The 22022-nt window shown below is 35.7% G+C and overlaps 1 protein-coding gene and 2 long non-coding RNA genes across 4 annotated transcripts; 2 read left to right on the top strand and 1 right to left on the bottom strand.

Moving 5' to 3' along the window:
• Positions 1 to 922: 922 nt before the first annotated feature.
• On the bottom strand, positions 923 to 11268 carry S1P (SITE-1 protease). Of its 2 annotated transcripts, none has more exons than XM_086602978.1 (10): positions 10602 to 11268; positions 10389 to 10517; positions 10161 to 10313; positions 8628 to 8744; positions 6895 to 7079; positions 3841 to 4104; positions 2675 to 3737; positions 1667 to 2164; positions 1479 to 1539; positions 923 to 1394 (listed from the first exon to the last, which is right to left on the bottom strand). In XM_086602978.1, exons 1-10 carry the CDS (start codon positions 11136 to 11138, stop codon positions 1306 to 1308), a joined length of 3096 nt encoding a protein of 1031 aa, XP_086459104.1. In that variant the 5' UTR covers positions 11139 to 11268; the 3' UTR covers positions 923 to 1305. The 2 variants fall into 2 exon arrangements, with proteins under 2 accessions (XP_086459104.1, XP_086459105.1); XM_086602979.1 differs by having other exon boundaries at positions 8628 to 8754; positions 10602 to 11173.
• Positions 11269 to 14230: 2962 nt separating this feature from the next.
• Positions 14231 to 15112, top strand: LOC147511254 (uncharacterized). Its single transcript, XR_015216965.1, has 3 exons — positions 14231 to 14400; positions 14491 to 14576; positions 14662 to 15112. It is a non-coding gene; the product is annotated as an uncharacterized LOC147511254 (long non-coding RNA).
• Positions 15113 to 18616: 3504 nt separating this feature from the next.
• On the top strand, positions 18617 to 20817 carry LOC147511255 (uncharacterized). The gene is made up of 2 exons (XR_015216966.1): positions 18617 to 19350; positions 19382 to 20817. It is a non-coding gene; the product is annotated as an uncharacterized LOC147511255 (long non-coding RNA).
• Positions 20818 to 22022: the final 1205 nt, after the last annotated feature.

The raw sequence follows: 22022 nt of genomic DNA on the forward strand, positions 1-22022 counted from the left end.
TCTTTATATTTTTGAAATATTTTGAAATATTTAGAGGGTTAAGGCAGACCTCGAAGGAACCTAGCCCGAAGGCTCTCGCTACCTATCATAACAGTACCTTGTCTCTAGCCCGCAAGCTCACTTTGCCCAAAAGCCCATCATATAATTACACAAGAAATAAATCCGGATTCAAACTTGTAACCTCTCCCATAAAGAGAGGGGTACACAACCAATTAAGCTAGAAGCTCTTGTGTACGGATAGACAGACGAAGCTGTTAATTCTGCATATAAGCAATTAAGTGTGAATTCCATCCTGCATCTTGCAGTAGATTTGATAAAGTTGACACTGACGAACACATATCCTGACAAACACATCTCTTAAAGAGTAGCAGATTTGAGAAAAGTTGATACGGACGATCAAATTGTCAAGTGTTATGTTATACTTCGTTATAAATATACTTTTTTTTGTCTTACCACATAGAATTGATTTAGATGTTAGAGTATACCCTAATTTTTTTCAATATATAGAGTATATATAATGGGAGAGGGATATAGCCACATTCTTATGTGCACATTATATCCACATTTTCGACATACAAATGAATTAAAGTTTGGTTTTTTATGGAGATGATATCTCTACTATGAAAATTATTATCACAAAAAATTATAATATTTGAATATGTCTAATCATGCAAAAATTAGTGTTCATTTTTGAATTTTTCATCTAATAGTCTAAAAATTTTGTGAGTATATTCTAAAGTCAAACTTCTTTGAATGAGCTGAATTTTTGTAAACACGTTCTCCATAGTGGGAAGATCATATCTACAAAAATTCAGCCTTTAATTCAACTTTTAAATCCACGATTTTATTTGGATTCATTTATAATATGGCTACAGTGAATGTGACTATCCCTCCTCATACCTAATAGAAGTCAAATGCGAAGGAAAGTAAATCCTACTTATATTGATTGAATCAATGTCATAGTATCTACACTTTTCAAATTCTTGCCCCCCTCAAATACACAATAATAAAAAAATCAAATTGAGTTGAATGTGTGTTTTTTTAAAGTGTATTTGGAGGGGGGTAATACTAGTTAACCAAACTTTTTATACTGACAATTCTCACTTTTCAATCGTCAGATGAGCAGAAGCAGAACTATATGACTGACTTCTCATACTTATATGCAACGGATGCCGTTAGATTCCTCGCAAGCCCAAAACATGGTGCTTAGATATGATGAGTACAAAATTTTCACCGAGGCTGGGCAGAGAAAGGAGCTCCCAAAGCCTTCAAGAGTGGTGGACATGAATGGACTAAGTCAGGAGACTATGGAGAAGCAAATTGATTACTGGACCCTCTCCTTCGCCATCGACGCTTCTTCCGAATTCGCCAAAAGCTCAAGAAAAGCAGAAGACCTGAGAATAGTAGTCGGGAACTCATGTCACACAATTGTAGATAAGTGTTTGACGGTTCAGAGCATAAACAGGATTAGTTCTTACCAAAAACTGCAACGATGATGGGTACAAACCACTGGCTTGCAACAAGCTCCGTCATATAAAGCTGCAAAGAACACCAGTCAAAAGATAAAGATATGGATCTGCATTTAAGAATCAGGAGAAGAGTAATACAAACTGCTCAAAACAGACCAAGAAGAGAGATTCATGCTACTGAATTTTGAGTTCCTTACCTCATCCCTTTTAAGCAACCCCAAAAAGTCGACTCCATTCTTGTACTTGTTTCCAGTAATGTCAGAATAAGGTTTTCTTCGACCAGAGCTCTCCGAGGTTAAATTCAAGCCTTTTCCCATATCAACAGATGGATAACCTGGCAATCTGCGGGTCCTTCCCATCAACTGTAGACCATAACCTTTTGTGCCCCATATCTCAAACCTAGAATCTTTCCCACAAAGCAATTCCTTGCCTACAACTGCAGAATACATAGAGAAATTCACATCGGTTCGACGAGTTGGTAATTGGTTGTCATCCTCATATAGGGGTTCATCTCGTTTAACTGAATCCGAGAAGAGCAAAGAATCTCTGACATTTTGACTAGTAAAATCCAGTATTTTGCTCAGAAGCCAATAGCAGTTGGTTACCATATGACTGCTGTCAAGACAGTTGGAATCGCCATAGACTGCAATACGTCCGCCACCAGCCTCCACGAGGCCAAGAATTGAAGAGTCCGCCTGAGTAATGCATCAGAAATTCACATTGTATAGACTGAACAAAGATTGACAACATTTCATATAAAAGGTGGTCCAGAAAAATAACAAATTTGTGGTTTTACGTTTTCCAGGAACTAAACGAGACACATCATATGATTAGTCAAGGACCGTCCCCATCTTTCTAATTTTGAATTTTCTTTCTATTTCAGGATCACGTGGAATTGTAATTAGCTATTCTTAGTACCTTGCTAAGTGCTAGCTATCTTGTTTGTAACAATTTATCAGGAATGTTTAAAACTTTTACGGCTAAAAAAGAGTAAAAAATAAAAGTAAAAAAGTAAAAATAAAACACAATATAAAACGAAGAGGACAATGTGCGTATGCTCTTTTTTCCTCAACTTTTTTACAACATTCAGTTACTCAATTGTTTTCATCTTCTTCAGACCTGGAATTTACTAAGATACCAATAAGAAAAAGGTTTTTCAGGCATTTTCCAGTCAAGTAAAAGTTCATCCATTCTCATTTGCTTACCTTTGTCATACCAGTTTGCAGTACGTTCTGAGTGGCCCCACTCTCTGAGCTATCAAGGAAAGGGAAGCTATGCACATAACCACCTCCTGGAAACTTTACTATATCTGTTCCTGAAGCATAACGACTTTGCTCGCCATCTATAAAGAAATCGCCATTTAGAATCTTACCCCCAAATGCAATTCCAAATGGTGCCAACAGATCATTTAATGCAGGAATATTTGCACCACCAGTAACGGGAGTCCACCAGCTTCGCGTGTTATCATCATAAAACCTCATTTTTACCATTGTGTCCATATTGTACCACTCACCAAACACCGCTAGGCCTAATCCATTATTAATAACATCATCCTTCAGCTTTTCAATTTCTTCTTCATGGTACTCATCTTCAAGGTCCACCATCAAGAGTGTCCCATATTGGCGAGCATCAAAGCATGTGAGAGGCGAACCAAGTGTCTCTACATAGTACCCAGCATCTCTCAACATGTTGAACATGATGTGAAAATTCGTATGCAGGTGATCCCCATGCCAGTCAAGGATGTCATTGCGAACATCCAAGGAGTCTCTAGGAATATAACCCGGTGGGTATTTGATACTATGATATTGATCCCACAAAACCCGTTTAGATCTTAAAGGAGTTGGAACCACTTTTAGTTTCAGCTGAAGCACGCATGTACTACTCCTTCGCTCTCCTGAGTCCCGAAAACTATATATCTTGACTGTAACATTACCTTCAATCAGTCCCAAAAACTGAGCCCCTTCTTCCTTGATCTGCATATGCAGAGCCAGATACCCAGTCCAAGGCCATATCACTTCGGAGTAAGTGAAGTGAACACTGAGCAGATTGCCCACATCATCTGCAGGGTGCCATGTTGGTGGCGATTCCACATAACCAATAACAGCCATCCCATTGAGAATGGTGGCATTAAAGATGACTGGCATGGCACCAGCATAGAGTGGCTGCCGAGAGAAAGGCCAGGAATAAGGATGGTCTGTGTAATCAAGTATGCTAGGGAAAATGCTCGCCCGTGATTTGTAGTTCTTCAGTATTTCATATGACTCTAAGCTGAAAGAAATAGGGAGTGTTAACAATCTCCATAAAGTACCAGAAAATGATGGATGATCCTTCAAATAGAAAAGGAAGGGGGCCTGGATCCAAGGGAACTTACAGGTCCAGTCTGCCTGCACCCTGCTCATACATATTTGGACCAGAAAGCTTTGCAGCCCCCTCAACCAGTGCCTGCTTCATGCTTGCTGGATTTAGGATGCTCTTGCGATTTCTTTCAGGGATGATGCTGACAAGAAGACACACAACACCTGCAACCACAGGACTTGCGACACTAGTTCCTGAGAGACTTTTGCAACCTGTGCTGATCTTGGATCCCATTATTTCACGCCCATATGCAACAATATCTGGTTTCACACGTCCATAACTGCATTGGTAACAAGATAAGTAAGCATAAACGCTTCGACCAGTATATATGATGCAGTTGAGTCGAGTTCCAGACGTTCAATGTATGTTAAAAAAGAACAATAATTAACGAAAACAAAAATAATAAAAACAAAAATAAACATGCAGACATTCTATGTTGTCAGGGGAAAGGGGAGGCACTAGGGCTTCTTAAGTGATGCATTTGGCACCTCGTAAACCAAATGTCATAGCTGTAAGTCTTGAAAACTCATTGGTACCGCGGTGGCACCTATGACAACCTAGCATGCACACGGATACGAAATGTCTGACATGGCAAAATATTGAAAACTGAGGTGTATCTCATACAATGTGCCACAGACACGCGGATATGTATCCAACACAAATTATTTTTAAAATATGGCGCGTCCATGTAACATAGCTTTATATAATAAACCTTGTTCCTAATTCTATTTGGAAATCCAAATAGGAAACCTCCTAAATAACCTATTACCAAAAACAAATAAGAAACTAATAAAAAATAGAAACTAGTTACTAATTCTTAAGCTAATAAGTAAATAAGAAATAGGAGGCGGCCATCATGATGTCATCGATGCTCCTGCATCACTTCGTCTCCAATGAAAGGGGAAAACATCTGGTACTACAAACGTTTTCTTTTTCTTTGGGGCAGATATATCAAGCCTACATTAATAAACACCAAACTAACCAAAGTATATTTGCATCTAACTCTTTTGAACCCTACATTCATTTCACTTTTTTTATCAATAAGGTTATGCCAATCAGAATGAGAGTTGATGTATCCTACAACACAAATGAAACAAGGTATAACAAAGGAAAAAGTATGGTGGTAAATATCTGCTGACTGTCGCTAACACAAACACAAAGAGAATCTGCCATATCTTTGACCAAAGGAAAACGAGTCCTTTATTTATTTATTTATTTTTCTTCATCGGTAACATAAGTTTCATTCCAAATAAACTTGTTACAAGTAAACAAAGAGAGCAGCTCTAGGCAAGTTGGTAAGAATAGCTATTTAGAAAATCCCTCAAAGCAAAATTACAAGATATACAAGACCATCATATCCCAATTACAAGTAAAGTCTTGAAATCTCAACTTCCTGAAAACAGTTGCTCTCCTTAACCAATCGTACAGGAGCTCCATGATTTTCTCCAAAATCTTATGCAATGCTCTCCTCGTTCCCCAATATTCTTCTATAGTGTTCATTCCATATCCTCCATACTAAAAGCCTTGGAAAGATGCTCCGCTATCCACTTGGCTCTTGGAGAAAGAGCCTCCCCAATATCACTCCGATGTAACCATGGTTTGAAAGATGAAAAGAACAACTCCAAATACGCGCTTAGCCAAAGAGCTAGTAGATGGTTTACATCCTCCTACACCTCCCCACAAAGTGAAGGAACACTGTCGATATCCATACCCTGTTTGGATCGGTCTGAGACACTTTGTGCACCTCTAACTCCTCTCGGGATTCTCCTCGGCGAACACCCCATATGGAGACTTAACTGAGAAAATATACTACGCTATTCTTCCCTCTCATTTCCAAATTCTCCCATCCTCCTCCCAAACCACCCCTTCCACACCTCAAATCATATAATACGCTATTCTAGCACTCTTGTTAAATGCTCAAGCAAAGATACTTAGGCAAAGATACTTAGGAATTGGTCGCAAAGCGTCCTATTCCCTACCCAAACATCTTACCTTAATGATATGATAGTACCATCTCCCGTTGAAAACTAAATTTGTCCTACCCGCTAGTTATCTCCTCCACAAAGTGATGCCATATGACCCTCTTGGAATTTGGGGTCTCCACACAATTTCTCCCTCACCCATAATTTCCAAAGAACAAGACCAACCCCCCTGGGCTCTCTCTCACACGCACACACAAAAAATACACGATTTCCCTATTGGTAGACAATTTCCATATTTCATACCCACAAAGTAGATGTTCCTGCAGCCCAATAAAACAGGCCCCTTGATCTATATAAAATCCCAATCAAACTCCTCATCTAACAACATACATAACGACAAAATTTCAAAATCATTTTTGTCCCTAAATGGTTATTGATGATAAGGATGTCAGGCTCTCTACTTACAATTTCCTCAAACTCTTTAAAATTGATTCCCTTGTACCACCTCAGAATCCAGACAAAGTATACGCCTCCCATGCATATTTTCCCTTTGTAGTCCCCAAAAGCTCAATATGCCAATGCAGCACTGCAGGAAAATCATTTTACAAAATTGCAAAATTTCGAACTTGCAAAATGGACTGCCACAGTGCCACTTGATGGGTGGTTGGTAGGCATATTCTTATTGTCATACAAGGTGAAATAAAAATTGATAAATGAGCTACTAAATTGGAGTGTCTTAGTTTCTACTTTGATGCCTGCTCACCAACTCTCTAGGTACTCGTAGAGATGTCAACAAATAGTTTAACTAATATAGTTTTAAAGGGAAACAACAAACAGGAAAGATATATAGAAAATGAAATAGCAACTAAAGGCTAAAACAAAACAAAATAAAAAGTGAATTCTAGAATGAGCAGGCAATGTTTACAGAAGTATATACACATATATTCTTTAAGTTTCAAATTGGAGCAGGTGATAGTTTATCCGTACAAAATCTGCATAACTTACTAGTTGCTCTACATTAACACATAATAGGGTAATAGCCCAAGAATCAAGTTGTTGCATCATTGAACCACTACATCAGAAAAATTCAGAAATAAGAGTATGGAGAGAGGATGGAGTCTATAGTAGAAGATGAAGAAGATAGTTACCCATGAGGAATTTCCCATGTACTCATGCCACGAGAGGAAAATGAAGCTATGTGATCTGCATAATCAATGCCACCAACACCAATAACATCACTTTGGTCTGCTGGATTATTTAGGGTCCCATATAGAGGTCCATCATTTCCAATTGCAGAAACCATAATAATATTATTAGCTGTCAGCTCCCAAACCTGAAAAACAATTTTAATCAGATGAAAATATAGTAGAATCTGCTAAGATAAATGATAATTTTTGGTCTATTGTGTGGAGAAAAAAAAACATGATACATCCATAACAAATTTTTAGAAAATGCTTTCCAAGAAAACAATTAACAACAAGGTAAAAAAAAACCTCTTGATATGTCAATAACCCACAGGGCATTCCTCCCAAACTTTTTGTTTCCCTCAAACACAAAACTTCTATACTATATTTTACTACACATTTCCTTATCCAGTAGATAAAATAATTACTTTTTTTTGTTTTTCAATCTAGATAAAATAACTAAGTGTTTTCAAGAGGAGGATTGCTAGCATCCTGCCCCTTTAAAGGGGTAGGACCGTCCTAATCCAGTTCAAGACAAGAAAAACTACCTAATGACTTTATCAACCAGTCTCTCTTTTATTGGGAAAACAAATAAATAAAAAAGTTATTTCATCTTCTCCCACCACACTGCCGACCAGTTCTTTATTACTCCTCCATCCACCGGTTCCCACCAATAAAGACAAGAAAAGCCACCTCCAACCTTAGAATCCTCTGAACCTTTAAATTTCTCCTTTTTCATTCTCTTGTCTCTCTCTCTCCTCATCTCACTCTCATGGCCTCATCTTCTTGAAAACTCTAGGTTATTTCTTGTTTATAACTGATAGTCAAGATAAACCAGTCTCCATTTTCTACATTTTGTTGTTTGGTTTGACTAGAAATCAGTCATGTTAATTAATTGGTACAAATCTACAAATTAAGATCGAAAGAGAGCTACCCAATGTCGAACTCAAAAGTTTCATCATCAATCCAAAGTAAAATGTTTAGTTTTGGTTTGTAGATTCAAAGTTTGAAAAATAAAAGAGAATAAAGGAAAGCAAAAAAATTGTTCTATAAATGGCAAGTCCATAGTTTGTAGATTTCATTACCGTCCGTCCGTATTCACACTCAAAATCCATCATCTTCTAGAAAGAAACTTTCATGTAAAGATGATGATGTTTTTTTTTTTGGTAACTGATGATGATAATGTTTGAATAAGCTTGGTTTGCTCTCTTCTTTCAAATACTTTTGTATGGTGTTTACTTCTCTAAGTTCTCTTGTTATTTGTCTTTTGTTGACCTATTAAATCATTCTGAGTTCAACCGGATAAATAATTTAGCAGTTAAGGTTTGCTGTTTTTAAGTGGGGTAGAACAGTCCTACCCCTTATGAGGGCAGGACGCTAGCAATTCTCTTTCAAGAGATGATATTAAGTATAAAGGAGCCACAAGTACGCTTGGAAGAGATGATATAAGATTTTGAATATGATTGGCATTTTCAGTTTATCATCAAAAACAGTAATCTTCCAAGGCAATCATTATTGAGTAACTCATAAATCATTAGTTCTGACTACCTCCAACTCAGAGAAATCGAGGTGGGTAAGTACAAAACTGTTTTAACCCTGATATTTTGTAACAAAAGCGACTTCAGTTCCATGGGTTAAAGAATTTGCTCGTTCCGGATAAGAACTAAGTAAAACTCAGCAGACAAAAGGTTATCTACCTTTTCTACAAATGGAAGATCCAAGTAATCAGGTCCGCCAATACTCAGATTGAGCACATCCATTTCCATTGCAATAGCATAATTGAACGCATCAAGGAACCATGATGTGTAAGATACCTGCAATAGGCTGAATAAAAGATTCTCATAATCTTTCAAATGCAATAACAACAAAACTCAATGTTAAGAATATATTGTTCAGAAGTTGAGAAAATATTTAGTATACATGAAGGTTTGGCACCTGAAAGTGAAACTAATAAAGTTACACATAATAGCTAGTGATCTCCTAACAATAAAGCAGTTACATACTTACATTAGTTGAAGAATGAGTATCAACAAACAATGGCTTCTGAGTAGCATATCAAGTGGTGTGGTCACCAATCACAGGACAGTTCCAACTTGACCTCACAGGCTTTGTACTGGACAATAAATGTGGTAAAAGTCGAAAGTGGCATCTTAATTTTTTCTTTCTTTCATCCATTTGTGTTAATATTGTTTCATAGTAGAATATCTCTGACCTTTACAGGGATGAAGACCCTATGATTTACAATTGAATCTTTTTCTTATGAGTTAAATCCAACTTATCTGCACACTTCATTTTATAAAAAAAAAAATGTGCTCGTTTAGTACAAGTTTCTGAAGAAAAAAATGGCGACGATTTGAAACAAAGACGTACAACTATGAGCACACTTTGAATTCTTTTCCGAAAATCCACGCGCTTCTTAACTTTATCCAACAAACCCAAGCTTCACATTCAAAATTATTGTCTAAAAGAAGGTATTTTGACTACTTCAAAACATTGCACCTCCACCAACAAGTACGGTGGTGAAGTTTTTTGTGTCACGCTCCTTTGGAAAATTACTGCTAGAGAATTTGGTTTAGATCATGGGATCAAAAATCTCAGCTAGCGACAAGTTTTTCTATATTCATCACATGTGCAAATTTGCTTCTTGTTTTACCCTTCTCATGCTTTGAAACAGTCATTGCAAAGGCAAAACAATAACAAGATAACGGAACTAGGGTCTTCAACATAATGAGATCATAACAGATGAGGGGCCAACTCCACATTATAAGGCCAAAGATAACACAGAGAGAGAAATACACAAATGCACTTTTGGGTTCCATAGTATTACACTATTAGTATTGAGTATTGACATAATTCTAATAACTAATAGCTCCCTCAAACTCGAGATGGTGAAGTAGAGAGAACCATTGTGAGTTTGAAATCTGCAGCAAAGTCGGTCTTATTCATTCCGCCACTCATGTTTGAAATTCATGCTCTTCCTATTGAGAAGCCATGTTGGTGTGTTCAAAGCCTGGTTAGTGGTCAGTGTGTTGATGACTGACTATGACATTAAAGTCTTTCCCTACATAGGCGTGTGATAATTGAGACTTCTTCCTTCTACGGTCCCTAGGTAGTATGACTGGAACCCCAAATAAGTTAAAAACTAGAGACCTGGTAGTCACATGCTCATCAGTTATTTTACACAAACTTAGATCTCTACTAATTCTTTCCTAAGGCACAATATGCATTACCTGGGCATCAGTAAACACACGATAAGCATATATCTCCGTATCCGGTGCAAAACCAAGACATTCCGCATCTTCACCCGCAATTACACCAGCTACAAATGTCCCATGCCCAAGATTATCATTCAAAGTATCCTCATTAGTCCAATTTGTCCTCTCCTGTTAAAACACTCTCTTTACATAAATCCATTCGATCACAAAACAATACAGCAAACCATTTATAATAACGTATACCTTAATATTACGGAAATGAGGATGATCCTTACGAATGCCAGTATCAAATATCGCCATTTTAACTTTGGCACCCGTATACCCTTTGGCCCATAATGTCTCAGCTCCAAAAAGTGATGTAACTTGTGATTTCTACATATATATATACAATGAAAAATCAGACAACATATATATAAAAAAACTAGTCAAGTAATTAATATTGAAACTAAAAGTAACCTCCATATTGAGCTTGCGCAACGTAAAATTAGTAATCTCATCAGTAAATGACATGGAACTAAAAATCTTCCCTGGCCTTTTGTTCCCATCAGAAAAAGACCCAATTCTCTCCTGATTTAAGGTTCTAGAATAAGTAGAATCAATCCAAACATCTTTAACAAGACCTAGTTTCCTAAACTCATCACTAACGAAACCCGAACTGAAATCATCAATTGAGACAAGCCCAAAATCAGTTGGGTAAAAAGTAGCTGGATTGTTTCTGTCAATCCATTTCCAACCGTTGGTTGATTTAAGATTGTTCTCGAGATACGTTTTGTGATCTTGGGGTTTCTTGTATTGAAGAAAGCGTATTATGTAATTTGTGGCTTTGGTTTGGTTTTGTTGTGAGTTTGGGAGTGGAGATTGGAAATGGAAAATGAGGAGTGAAATTAATGCAAACGAAATTGTTAGTTTGTAAATCATTTTTTTTTTTTTTTTAATTTGGGTTTGTGGGAGAAGAGACGGGTTTGGGTTTATGATTATGTTTGCATGACCCATTCACTTCTCTCATGACAACAACTCATGGAAACCCCATTAATTCTTCTCCACTTGAGATTTTCAAGTAAGTATTTTGGTCCCCTTCACCTTGACTAGAATTTTTTTTTTCATTTGGTAATTGTGGATTCATAATATATTATGTTTTATCGTCGTAGGAATTTGGGAATTTGTGTGGATTCTATGATTATGTTTTGGATTAGTTTGAGTAAAATAATAATTTGATTACTTTACTATTAAAATATTATGTAAAGGTCTTTACATTTGTACTTGTTTTTTAATGTCTATTTTATTTTATTTTATGTGTAGTGGACAATTTCACTTTAATAAGACACCATGGTGGACTGTTCTTTGATTCACCTTGTCTGCATTATTTTTGTGGGTTTGAAAATGTGCACTTTGATGTTGATCCTACTACCATGTCTTTGTCTGAGCTTCATGCTAAGGTTGCTAAGTTGGGTTACGTGGTTAATGTTCGGGTTAATGAACATTATTATTTCAAGTTGTGTTATGCTTGTCCTGGGTTGCCTCTAGCACAAGGTCTTAGGTTAATAAGTAGTGAAAATGCTATCTCTAACATGTTAAAACAAGTTGGTGAGAATGGATGCCTTGATTTGTATGTTGGCCATGAAAGAGTTCAAACTGATGAACCTAATTTGGAGGAGGAGGAAGATTTTGAGGATGACATAAATGAGGCTGGAAGTCTAGACTTTGTAACTGATGATGAAGAATTGATAGAGGTTAGGGTCTTACATGCATAGAAAAAGGCTAAGAAGTTAAGTTATAGTAGAAAACCTAGCTATTAAACCACCTATTTTACCAACTACTAAAACAATTGATGAAATACCTAATGAATCACCTACTGAAACTCCTACTGAAACAGGTAATGAACCACTTCATGAGGCACCTAGTACGTGAACCACTTTATGAAACACCTGCTGAAATAAGTAATGCACCACATCTTGAACCATTAAATGAACATTGTGATGTACCTATTTATGGTGTTAATGCATGAATGGGTTGATGATGGTTATGAGTTTGAGTATGTTGCAAGCAATAACTATGATACTCCGAAGTTAGAATCATCAGATGATGATGTTGCAATTGAGAGGGTAAACAACAAAAAAAACTGATTATCCAATTTGCAATCCTCAAGAGGACATATTTACATTTAAGCCTGTACTTGGTATGAAATTCACTAGTCCCCAGCAGTACTGAAAGATTGCTTGAGTAGCTATTATGTGGCAAATGGTTATCCCATTTGGTATAAAAAGAATATGGAGAGAATTGTGCTAGCTCTTTGTGATATAAATTGTTGTCCATGCAGTTGCATGCAAGCTATATATATGCAAGGGGAAAATACTTTTCAGATCAAGTCATACAAAAATCATCATAAGTGTCTTAGAGAATTTAGTGTTAGATTTGGGAACTCTAAGTGGCTTGCTAGGAGGTATTACAACAAGATAATTGTTAATCCAAATTGGAAGCTTACAGACTTTCAAGAAGTCATTTTAAAGACTTATGCATTGGAAGTAACACCTACACAATGTTATAGAGCCAAAAAGAAAGCTTTGAATGATGTTGAAAGGGGTTTAGAGGTTCATTATGCCAAAGTTACTAACTACGCCTATGAAATCTTAAGGTCTAACCCAGGTAGTACAATAAAAATAGAAGTGGAAAGACCGAACCCAATACAACTTGAAGTGGATGTACCAAACCAATTAGAGATGCCTTACTTCTAGAGGATCTATGTATGCTTTAGTGGTTTGAAAAGGGGTTGGTTGGAAGGATGTAGACCTGTAATAGGTCTAGATGACTATTTTTTGAAGGGATTTGTGAAGGGTGAGTTGCTAACTACAGTATAGTAGAATGAGATAGGAATAACCAAATGTTTCCTATTGCATGGGCACAAGTAGAGGGTGAGAACAAAGACTCTTGGTGTTGGTTTCTAAATATTTTGTTCACTGATTTGGACATTATAGATGGGCAAGGGTGGACAATCATCTCATATCAGCAGAAAGGACTTGTTGAAGCTCTACATTTGTGTCTACCATTGGCTGAGCATATGGCATATGTTAGGCACATATATGCAAACTTTAAGAAAAAGTTTACTGGTTTGCAACTCAAACTTTTGTTTTGGAATACATGCAAAGCTAGTACACCTCAAGAATTTGATGTTGTAATGGATGAAATAAAGGTTGTGAACAAAGATGCACATGTATACCTTCTGGATAAAAATCCAATTGCATGGTCAAGGGCCTTCTTTAGTACTTTCTCAACTTGTGAAGCTGTTGAGAACAATATATATGTGTGTATTGAAGTGTTTAATGGCACAATTGTTCTAGCTAGAGGAAAACCAATTATCTCTATGTTTGAGGGGATAAGGTTGAAGCTGATGGAAAGAATAATAATTAAGAGAGTAGATATGATGAGAGGATGGGAGGATGGGAGGATACAATGCAATATGTCCCCGGGCTAGAGCTAGGTTAGAAGAAAACAAGTTTGAATATAGGCATTGGAGGGTACATACATTATTACACTGGGAATCAAGAATTTGAGTGTCAATATAAACAGAAAGGTTATACATTGAATCTGAGACAGAAGATATGTTATTGTAGGATGTGGAAACTCACTGGAATCCCATGTTGTCATGCCATAGCAGCAATTTTTAAAGTGAATGATGCACCTGAGAAGTGTGTTGCATCCTGTTATACTGTTGAGAGCAATAAGAAAACATATTCACATTTTCTAAAACCCATGAATGGTGTGAGAATCTTTGGATCAAAACAAAGTTTGAAAAGTTTTTGCCACCTAAGAAGAGAAGAATGTCAGGCTAGGCAGGCCAAAGAAACTAAGGAGGAAGGGTTTTCAAGAATCACCAAGTAAAAAGGAAAAAGTAAGTGTTAGTAGAAATGGTAGAATGATGACTTATTTGTCAAAGATGCAAGAAAGTTGGTCATAACAGGAAATGTTGTAAAGAGATACTACATGCACCTGTAAGTATTTTATCGATCGAGTTATTTTTTCTTTTCAAATAAAACTAATTTTTTGTTTTTGATTGTCACTTAGAACTAATTCATTTTACAATACAAGAAACACACATGAGTGACACTTCCACGGATGAGCAAGTGAGTGTAACTTCCATTCAGGTCCAAATGAGTGACATCATCTATGTCAAAAAGGATCAAATTAAAGGCAACCTGAGACTGCTTCACAGAGGAAAGGCATGCAAAAAGCCCAAGATGAGTTGCCTCTAAAACCTCATGTAAGTCATCATTATATAAGTGTTGCAAATTTTAAAGTGTTTTACGTATTATTACAATTTAAAATGTTGTAAATTTTTCTATATTGTAAGTGTTCACAGGTGACAAAGCCAAAGTACCGAAAAGTACCAAAAGGTGTATTGAATTAGTATGGCCAGACGGTGCCATATACACAAAGGTAATGGTGTGTAAGTTTACATTGGACGGTTTTATTATTTGAGCATGTGTTTGTCTTGATGTTGTTTTGTGGGTGTTTCACTTAGCTTCCTGATCAGAAGAGGGGAAGGTGGATTGCTGCTTTGTTTGATCTAGCATCAACAAGCAATCCTACATCTATGGAAGCACCAGTTCCTAACATGCCTTCAATGGTTGCCCCTGAAACTGTCAAAGTACCATCTCCTCAGACACAAGGGACAACACCAACAACTCAAGTTAGTAAAAAAAAGTAAGAAATCATTTCAAAAGAAGCTAACTCCAATGAAGATAAGCAGAAGGTCGAAGTCAGGCGAACCTGCAATGCAAGTCAGAGATAGGATCATGTAGTACATGAATGCTTTGTAATTTTGTGGTATTTTGTTGTGTACTCTATTTTGTTTTGTGGTTAGGGATTATATTTAAGAAATTGGAGTTGGAATATTGTAGTGAAAGTACTCTTTAGAATATTTTGAAATTATGTCAGTAGGTTACATTAAGAAATTATTTTGGAATTAATGAAAGTGGATTATGTCAGTATTTTGCATTTAGGATTCCTGCTCTGCTTGGTTTATTAATGAAATATTAGTTGCATTGAGGAAGAAAGCTCGTAATGAGATGATAAATGGGGTTAAGTTTAGTTGAATGGGGTTAAGTTTAGTTGGCTACGATCAGCAATCTGGAATAAAAAAATAAAAATAGGTACATCATGTACCATTGTCGTTAGACAAATTAGACGGCAGAAAACCCCAAATAGCAAAAGGTACTCAATTTATACAAATCGAAAGTTTGGGGTACTAATAAGCCAAAAAAAAAAAAAAAAATAGAGGTACCATTTAGTAAAATTTTGGAAAGTACAGGGTACTAAAATGTCATTAACTCAAATAATAAATCACTATTCTATTCTATAATTGTAGATGGGCATGCAATTTTACAAATAGTAAAGATAATAATGATAGATTAAGAAAAAGACAGCAACAAGAATTTTGGTCTATTTATTTTGAAATGGATTATATTTTGTTACAAGGATTATAGCCCAAGGATAAAGTCCAATAATAGTTTCGCAATAAGTCTAAGACTGAATTGAATTTCGGCTCAAAGACAAAACTAGGTTGACGTTAGCAATCTTCATTAATAATTTCAGTCTGACGTCATCACATGTAAATACATTTTTCTTTACCTATGTACATTTAAATTTTCATATAAATTTACACATTATTTTATATATGCACATTTGTATGTACATTTACATGTGGAAACTTAAATTTACACAATATTTTTCGCAATTGAAGAAGTCTGTAAAATTATATTTACATAGTTGTCTTGTGTAAATATAAATTTACATTGTTGACATCAACCCGTGTTTTTGCCTTAAATCCATAATTAAAATTCAGGGTGGACCTTAGACAAGAAAAAAAGAAAAAAGAAAATTGGACTCTCAGCTCAATTACTTGATTTTTTGTAAAGCCTAAGGGTGTGGAAGTACATTTGGACATTCAACCAAACGTCGTACCTTACAGTTCGACCCTCTTTTTTAGAAAAAGGCCCGACCTTGAAAGCCTAGGACCTTTTTAGCAAACCCCATCAAGTTAAAAGCAAAATATATTTGTCTTATTAGTAAAGCCCACACAAAAAAGCCCATCTAACTTACCAGCTGCTATATTTTGGTAACAACCCCTCTTTAGAGCAAGTCCAATGGAGGGCTGCTAAAAGGTGCCACATAGGCTTTTTAGCAGGCCCAGCCATATTTAGCAGCCCAAAACAAAAAAATCATTCCAATCACACTTTTTAACAGCTGTTAAGTTCGGGAGACAGACGGCGGAGTTTCTGTTGTCTGTACGTTAAATTGCAACAAACGGCATAAACTCTGCCGTATGTACACTCCAGACGCTATAACGTACGAATCTCTTCTCAATTCATCACTCCTTCAATTCCTTAATCTCTCACCATATTAGGAAAATAAAATATAACATAACATTAGGAAAATAAAATAGAACAAAATATTAACATTAGCATATATTAGGAAAATAAAATAGAACATTAAAACAGAGCATTAACATTAACATAACATTAGGAACATTAACAGACATTAACATTGTTTTATTATTCAAACTTTTTAAAAGTAAATAGAATATTAATATTAGGAAACTAAAATAGAACATTAAAACAGAGCATCAATCTTCATCCTCATCATCTTCATCTTCATCCTTCATCCTCATCATCTTCATCATCATCATCTTCATCTTCATCTTCATTTGCTTCATCATTACCCTTTTCATAATAGTATGGGTCTCGAAGCCATTCATCATAATCTTCTTCTTCTTCTTCTTCTTCGTCTTCGTCTAAATATTCACTGGTAGGGCAATTCGACCAGTGAGGCCATTTGGGGATATCCATGAAAGCAACTAAAGAAATGAAGAAATATGTGAGAGGAGACATTGTTTTTTTAGTTAATCTCATATAGTTTGAGGATGATTTATATAACACCTCGTTTATTTTCTTTGTTTTTCCTATTTATTAGGATTTAAAAAAATATAATAATATTAAAAAGAAAAGAAAAGGATAAAGATAAAATAAGATAAGATAAAAACGTGGGAGAGTTAGAGGGGTTTGGTTACAACCGAACTCTCTTTTTGTTGGGTTTTTCTGGACTTTTGAAATACAAAAGAAAAACAGAGAGAAACATACAAGAGAAAAAAGGGAAGGAGTGCTGACTGGGGAGAGTGTTAGAGTGGAGAGAGAAAGTTTTACTCAAAGAAGAAATGGAGGTTTCTTGCTGAGGGATTTGCTGGCAACAAGAACGTATCACGAGGGAGTAGACTAACTTTATATATACAGTTGATTGACAATAATTGTTTATTTAAGTTATGTGTTTACAGACTTGAAAGTTTTATTAAGCAATTCAATTTCTTCTTCGTGGAGTTACTATTTTTGGCTATAGTTTAAATGCTCTCTGACATAAATGGACTGTCATAATATAGATTCTACAAAAGAACAAAATAGTTATAAAATCCAAGAAAAAGTGTGTCCGTATAGATCCAAGGAATTGATTACATATGAGTATAGTTTTACTTATGGTCTGACATGGATTCTCTCTACACTCTGGTATATATGGGTTTGCTTGTATTGTCGTTGGTGGTCTGTAGGGCATTGATTATTTGGAAACCCTTAATATATATTTGAATCTTTGATTCTTATGAGTATATAAAAGTTCGGTATAGCTATAGCTGATGTGAAAACATTATTGAAGGTAAGAATAGATTTGCTGAAATTTTAAGAAAGGTTAAGCGCTAGTCTGATTTTGAGCTCAATTTTGGTTTAGTTAGAGTTTGAACTAGTTTTATTTTAAAACATGAAACAGTAAGGTCTGGAAGTCTACTTTCCAACCCAATCACCCTCGTTGCATTCCAAGGTTTGTCGATATGGTTACGGTCTTCGGAAGTTGGCACGTCAAAATTTTCTGATTTCAGAAATCCGGTCTATACCTGGTTTGAAATCGAGTTTTCACATAGTTAGAGTCAGATTCAAACTCTCATCAAAACATGAAAAAATAAGTTTTCTGAGTCTTCTTTCCAACCCAATTGGCCTCGACGTATTCCGAGGTATGTGGAGATAGATATAATATCTGGAAGTTTGGTTGACAGAAAACAGTGCGTCAAAAATCAGTTTCTTCGCATTGTGGTCAAGTCCAGTTTTAAAATAGTTAGGGTGAGATTTAGAATTCTTATAAAACATAAAAGAGTAAGATTTGGAAGTCTGCTTTCTATTCCAATTGGCCTCATCACATTCTGAGGCCCGTGGAATTTATTTTGGTGTTTGGACGTTTGACTGGCAGAAAGCAGTGCGTCAGAAATTAGTTTCTTCGCACTGTGTTCGAGCCTAGTTTTGGCACATTTAGAATGAAATTGGGTTTTTTTTGTAAAACATAAGAAAGTAAGTTCTGTGTATGAGATTTTCAACGCAAAAAGCCTCGATGCATTTAGACGCCTGTGGAAAGAGTTGTGTTATTCGGAAGATAGTCCGTCAGAAATCTAGTTTGATGAAAAATTAGGATTTTTACCGTTTTCAACCTAAGTTTTCTTCTAGATGGGCTGAGGTTGGGCCTTCGAGTTCTACATAAAAAAATATGTCTACATACCCTAGTTTCTAAATATTTAAGTTACATGTCATTTGGATGAATGTAGGAAAAACTATAGCATTGACTATGTGGCTGGTAAGAACTACGAATGCTTGATTCCAATTTTGAAAGATTTGGATACATAGGCAGCTTTGAGCAAAAGTGCAGCCACTACACTACACTACACTATATCTATAATATATATATTAGTTTGTGTGATAACTATGTGATTGTGTTAGAAATTACTGTTGTTTTGAGACTACATAAATATATATGTGTGAGATAGAAGTTGTATATGAATATAGACTTTAGTATATGTGGATCTGTTTTGGACATTAGTGTGTGTGGACTTGAATTTGGGCTAATGAACTATTTGTTTATGATATTGTGTATATGAGTGTGGTTATGTAAATTGTATTTGTTTGATTATAAATCTGTTTACATTCAATGATATTTAAGTGCTTGATTTGCCTTGACGTGCGAAAATGACTCTCTGCATGTATGGTCTGTTTTGACATGAGTAATGCTAGTATAATTATAAATGATAATAATGTTTTAATGTGTCGCCCACATCTTTAGAACTCTCCACGCCTCAGGATTTGGTAATGAGATATTATGACTTGTGATGTCATGTGATAGATGGGTATTCATTGAATATGTCATGAATGACCCAGGTATTCATTGAATGTACCATGAATGACCCAATAGTTTGGACTGCCCTAGAGAGGAACTAAGGTATTCGCCTTGCGGGTTGGTCGTATTCCTTGAATGTACGGGAATGTAGGTTTGGGTATTCCTTGAATGTGGCGGGAATGACTAAGGGCATTCATTGAATGTGCCATGAATGGCCCGTTAGTGTTATGATGGGTATTCCTTGAATGTGGCGGGAATGACCCAAGGTATTCATTGAATGTGCCATGAATGACCTGAGATTTTATGGCCAAAGAGGCTGTGATTATGTGTATGGAAAGTCCAGAGATGGCTGTGATATAATGATACTCGGTGGGAGAGAGGCACACATGTATGTGTGATTTGACAAATGTGTGGAGTGCAAATCGTGGAGTAGGAACTAAAGGTTGGGTTGAGTCTGTTTATAAATGAGTCAACAAGATAATTAATAAGCAAAGTGAAATATTGATTTTACATATGAGTGAGTTATTGCCTATGAATATTTATGTATTATGATGTATATGCTTTCTTACAAAGAAATATAGAGGTGGTTTGTGTGAGGTTATGGATGTGTAGTGTGACTGGGAATAATATTATTGAATGCTTATGATCTTTTCTGTGATTGTGGAATGACTCTAAAATGATATGTTATTATGAAAGTATTAATAACTTGTAATAGTCGGAGATATATAGTTATGTACTTGGAAACTTTATGACGTAATGATGTCATGTGAATGACTATCCTTGATATAGGTGGTATGATAAGTAACATTCCCCGAATATGCGGGACGAACCAGGTTATATCAATTAGACTTAAATGTCTTAAATGAGGTTTGGTTATGAATGGAAATTTGATTGGCTGAGATAAATCATTTTATTGTGATGTCTAACTCGATCTGTTTTGCAGGAGGGTAGGATCTATTAATCTTTTCTACAGGGACGTAAATATCCTACCCTAAGACGACGTGTTGGCTTAAAGGTAAGGTATACTAAACTCATGTTTAATTAAGTTATTATATGTGTATGTAATAAGTGGTATTTCTGTTGTGAGTAATCTTGGAAATGTATATTGGGATTGAAATCTTACTTGGGAAGAAACTACACGCCGTTTTAGAAAATGGAATTATATTGTCTTCCAAGTTGAAATGGTTGGTAATGTTAATTTATTAATTTGAAAGATTATTATATATATTTTGTTGTTAGTCTACTCATACTAGCAAATTCAATTTGCTGACCCATGTTTGCTTTGTTTTGCAACGTGGGTGTGTTCTTGGGAACATAGATGGTGGAATGCAGCGGATGAAGACGCTTGATTGGGATTCGTTCTTGGAGTCTTACTGGTATAAGTTTTATGAAGTATAAAGTCTTGATTTGAAACAGATGTAATAGAGTGGTTTAGTAAATTCTTGAATTTGTACATTAAGAGTTGTTCGTTTGGTTTTAATTTGATCTCATATTTTAATATCGTGGTTGTTAATGGGTTATTAGGGTTTTGTTTCATTCTGGATTTTCAGAAGATGGAATAGGGTGTGGATAATTCCCTATTTTTAATTTTCTAGAAATTTGGGGTGTGACAATTTATATAAACAAAAAAGTTGTACAAATGATGAAACTTAATGGTGATTAGCAAGAAAACGATGAAATTTAATAATTATTAGCAAGAAAACAAGAAAACTTAATGGTGATTAGCAAGAAAACAAGGAAATTTAATAGTGATTAGCAAGAAAACAATGAAACTTAATGGTTATCTGTTCATAAATTTTAGTGGAAAATAAATTTCTTGGTTTCTTAGGTCTACCAGGTACAGACGGAAGAGTTTCTGTCATCCGTCCATTTAATTAAAATGGGATACGGACGGCATAGATTCTGCCGTCTGTACATAAATAACCAACAGACGGTAGAAACTATATCGTGCGTATCCCGAAACTTATTATAGCAGCTGCTAGCTAAGGTTTTAACTTTGGCTGGGTTTTTGGCTCCTTCCAAATTTAAGACCCTTTTAGCAACCCCATTGGAATGATGTTTTTGTGGTTGGGGTGCTATATTTGCCTTTAGCAGTCCATATAACCCCCCATTGGACTTGCTATATATATATATATATATATATAGCAGTCCCTTTTTAAGCCTTCTAAAGGTGTCCACGTCGATAGGGGGATTACGAGAAATCAGGACAAAAAAATCGGAAAAAAACCAAACTCCCTAAAAGAAAACTCTTCCTCCCAAAAACTCTCAAATCTTCTTCAATTAAATCAGATTTCTCTATTCTCACTCAAAACTAGAAAAAAGAAAAGCTTTCCGTTAATGGCCTTTGAACTTTCAAACCATTTTGCAACAATAGACATGGGAACAAATTCATTCAAAATGATACTAATACGAACAAACCCAACTGGAAAGTTCCTTTCCATTAATTGTCATAAAGAAAAAGTAGTACTTGGACGTGGAATGAACCAAAACAAGCCCACTATCACACTTGAAACCCAACAAAGAGCAATAACAACTTTACATAAGTTTACTCATTTGTTGAATAATGCCCAACATGTTGTTATTGATCCTAAGTTTGTTGCTACTTCTGCTGTTAGAGAAGCAGTCAATAAAGGCGAGTTTTTGGATAAAGTTAGTGAAGAAGTAAATGTTAAAGTTGATTTT

This window comes from Coptis chinensis, chromosome 3 (assembly GCF_015680905.1).
Source record: "Coptis chinensis isolate HL-2020 chromosome 3, ASM1568090v1, whole genome shotgun sequence".
Lineage (NCBI taxonomy): Eukaryota > Viridiplantae > Streptophyta > Magnoliopsida > Ranunculales > Ranunculaceae > Coptis > Coptis chinensis.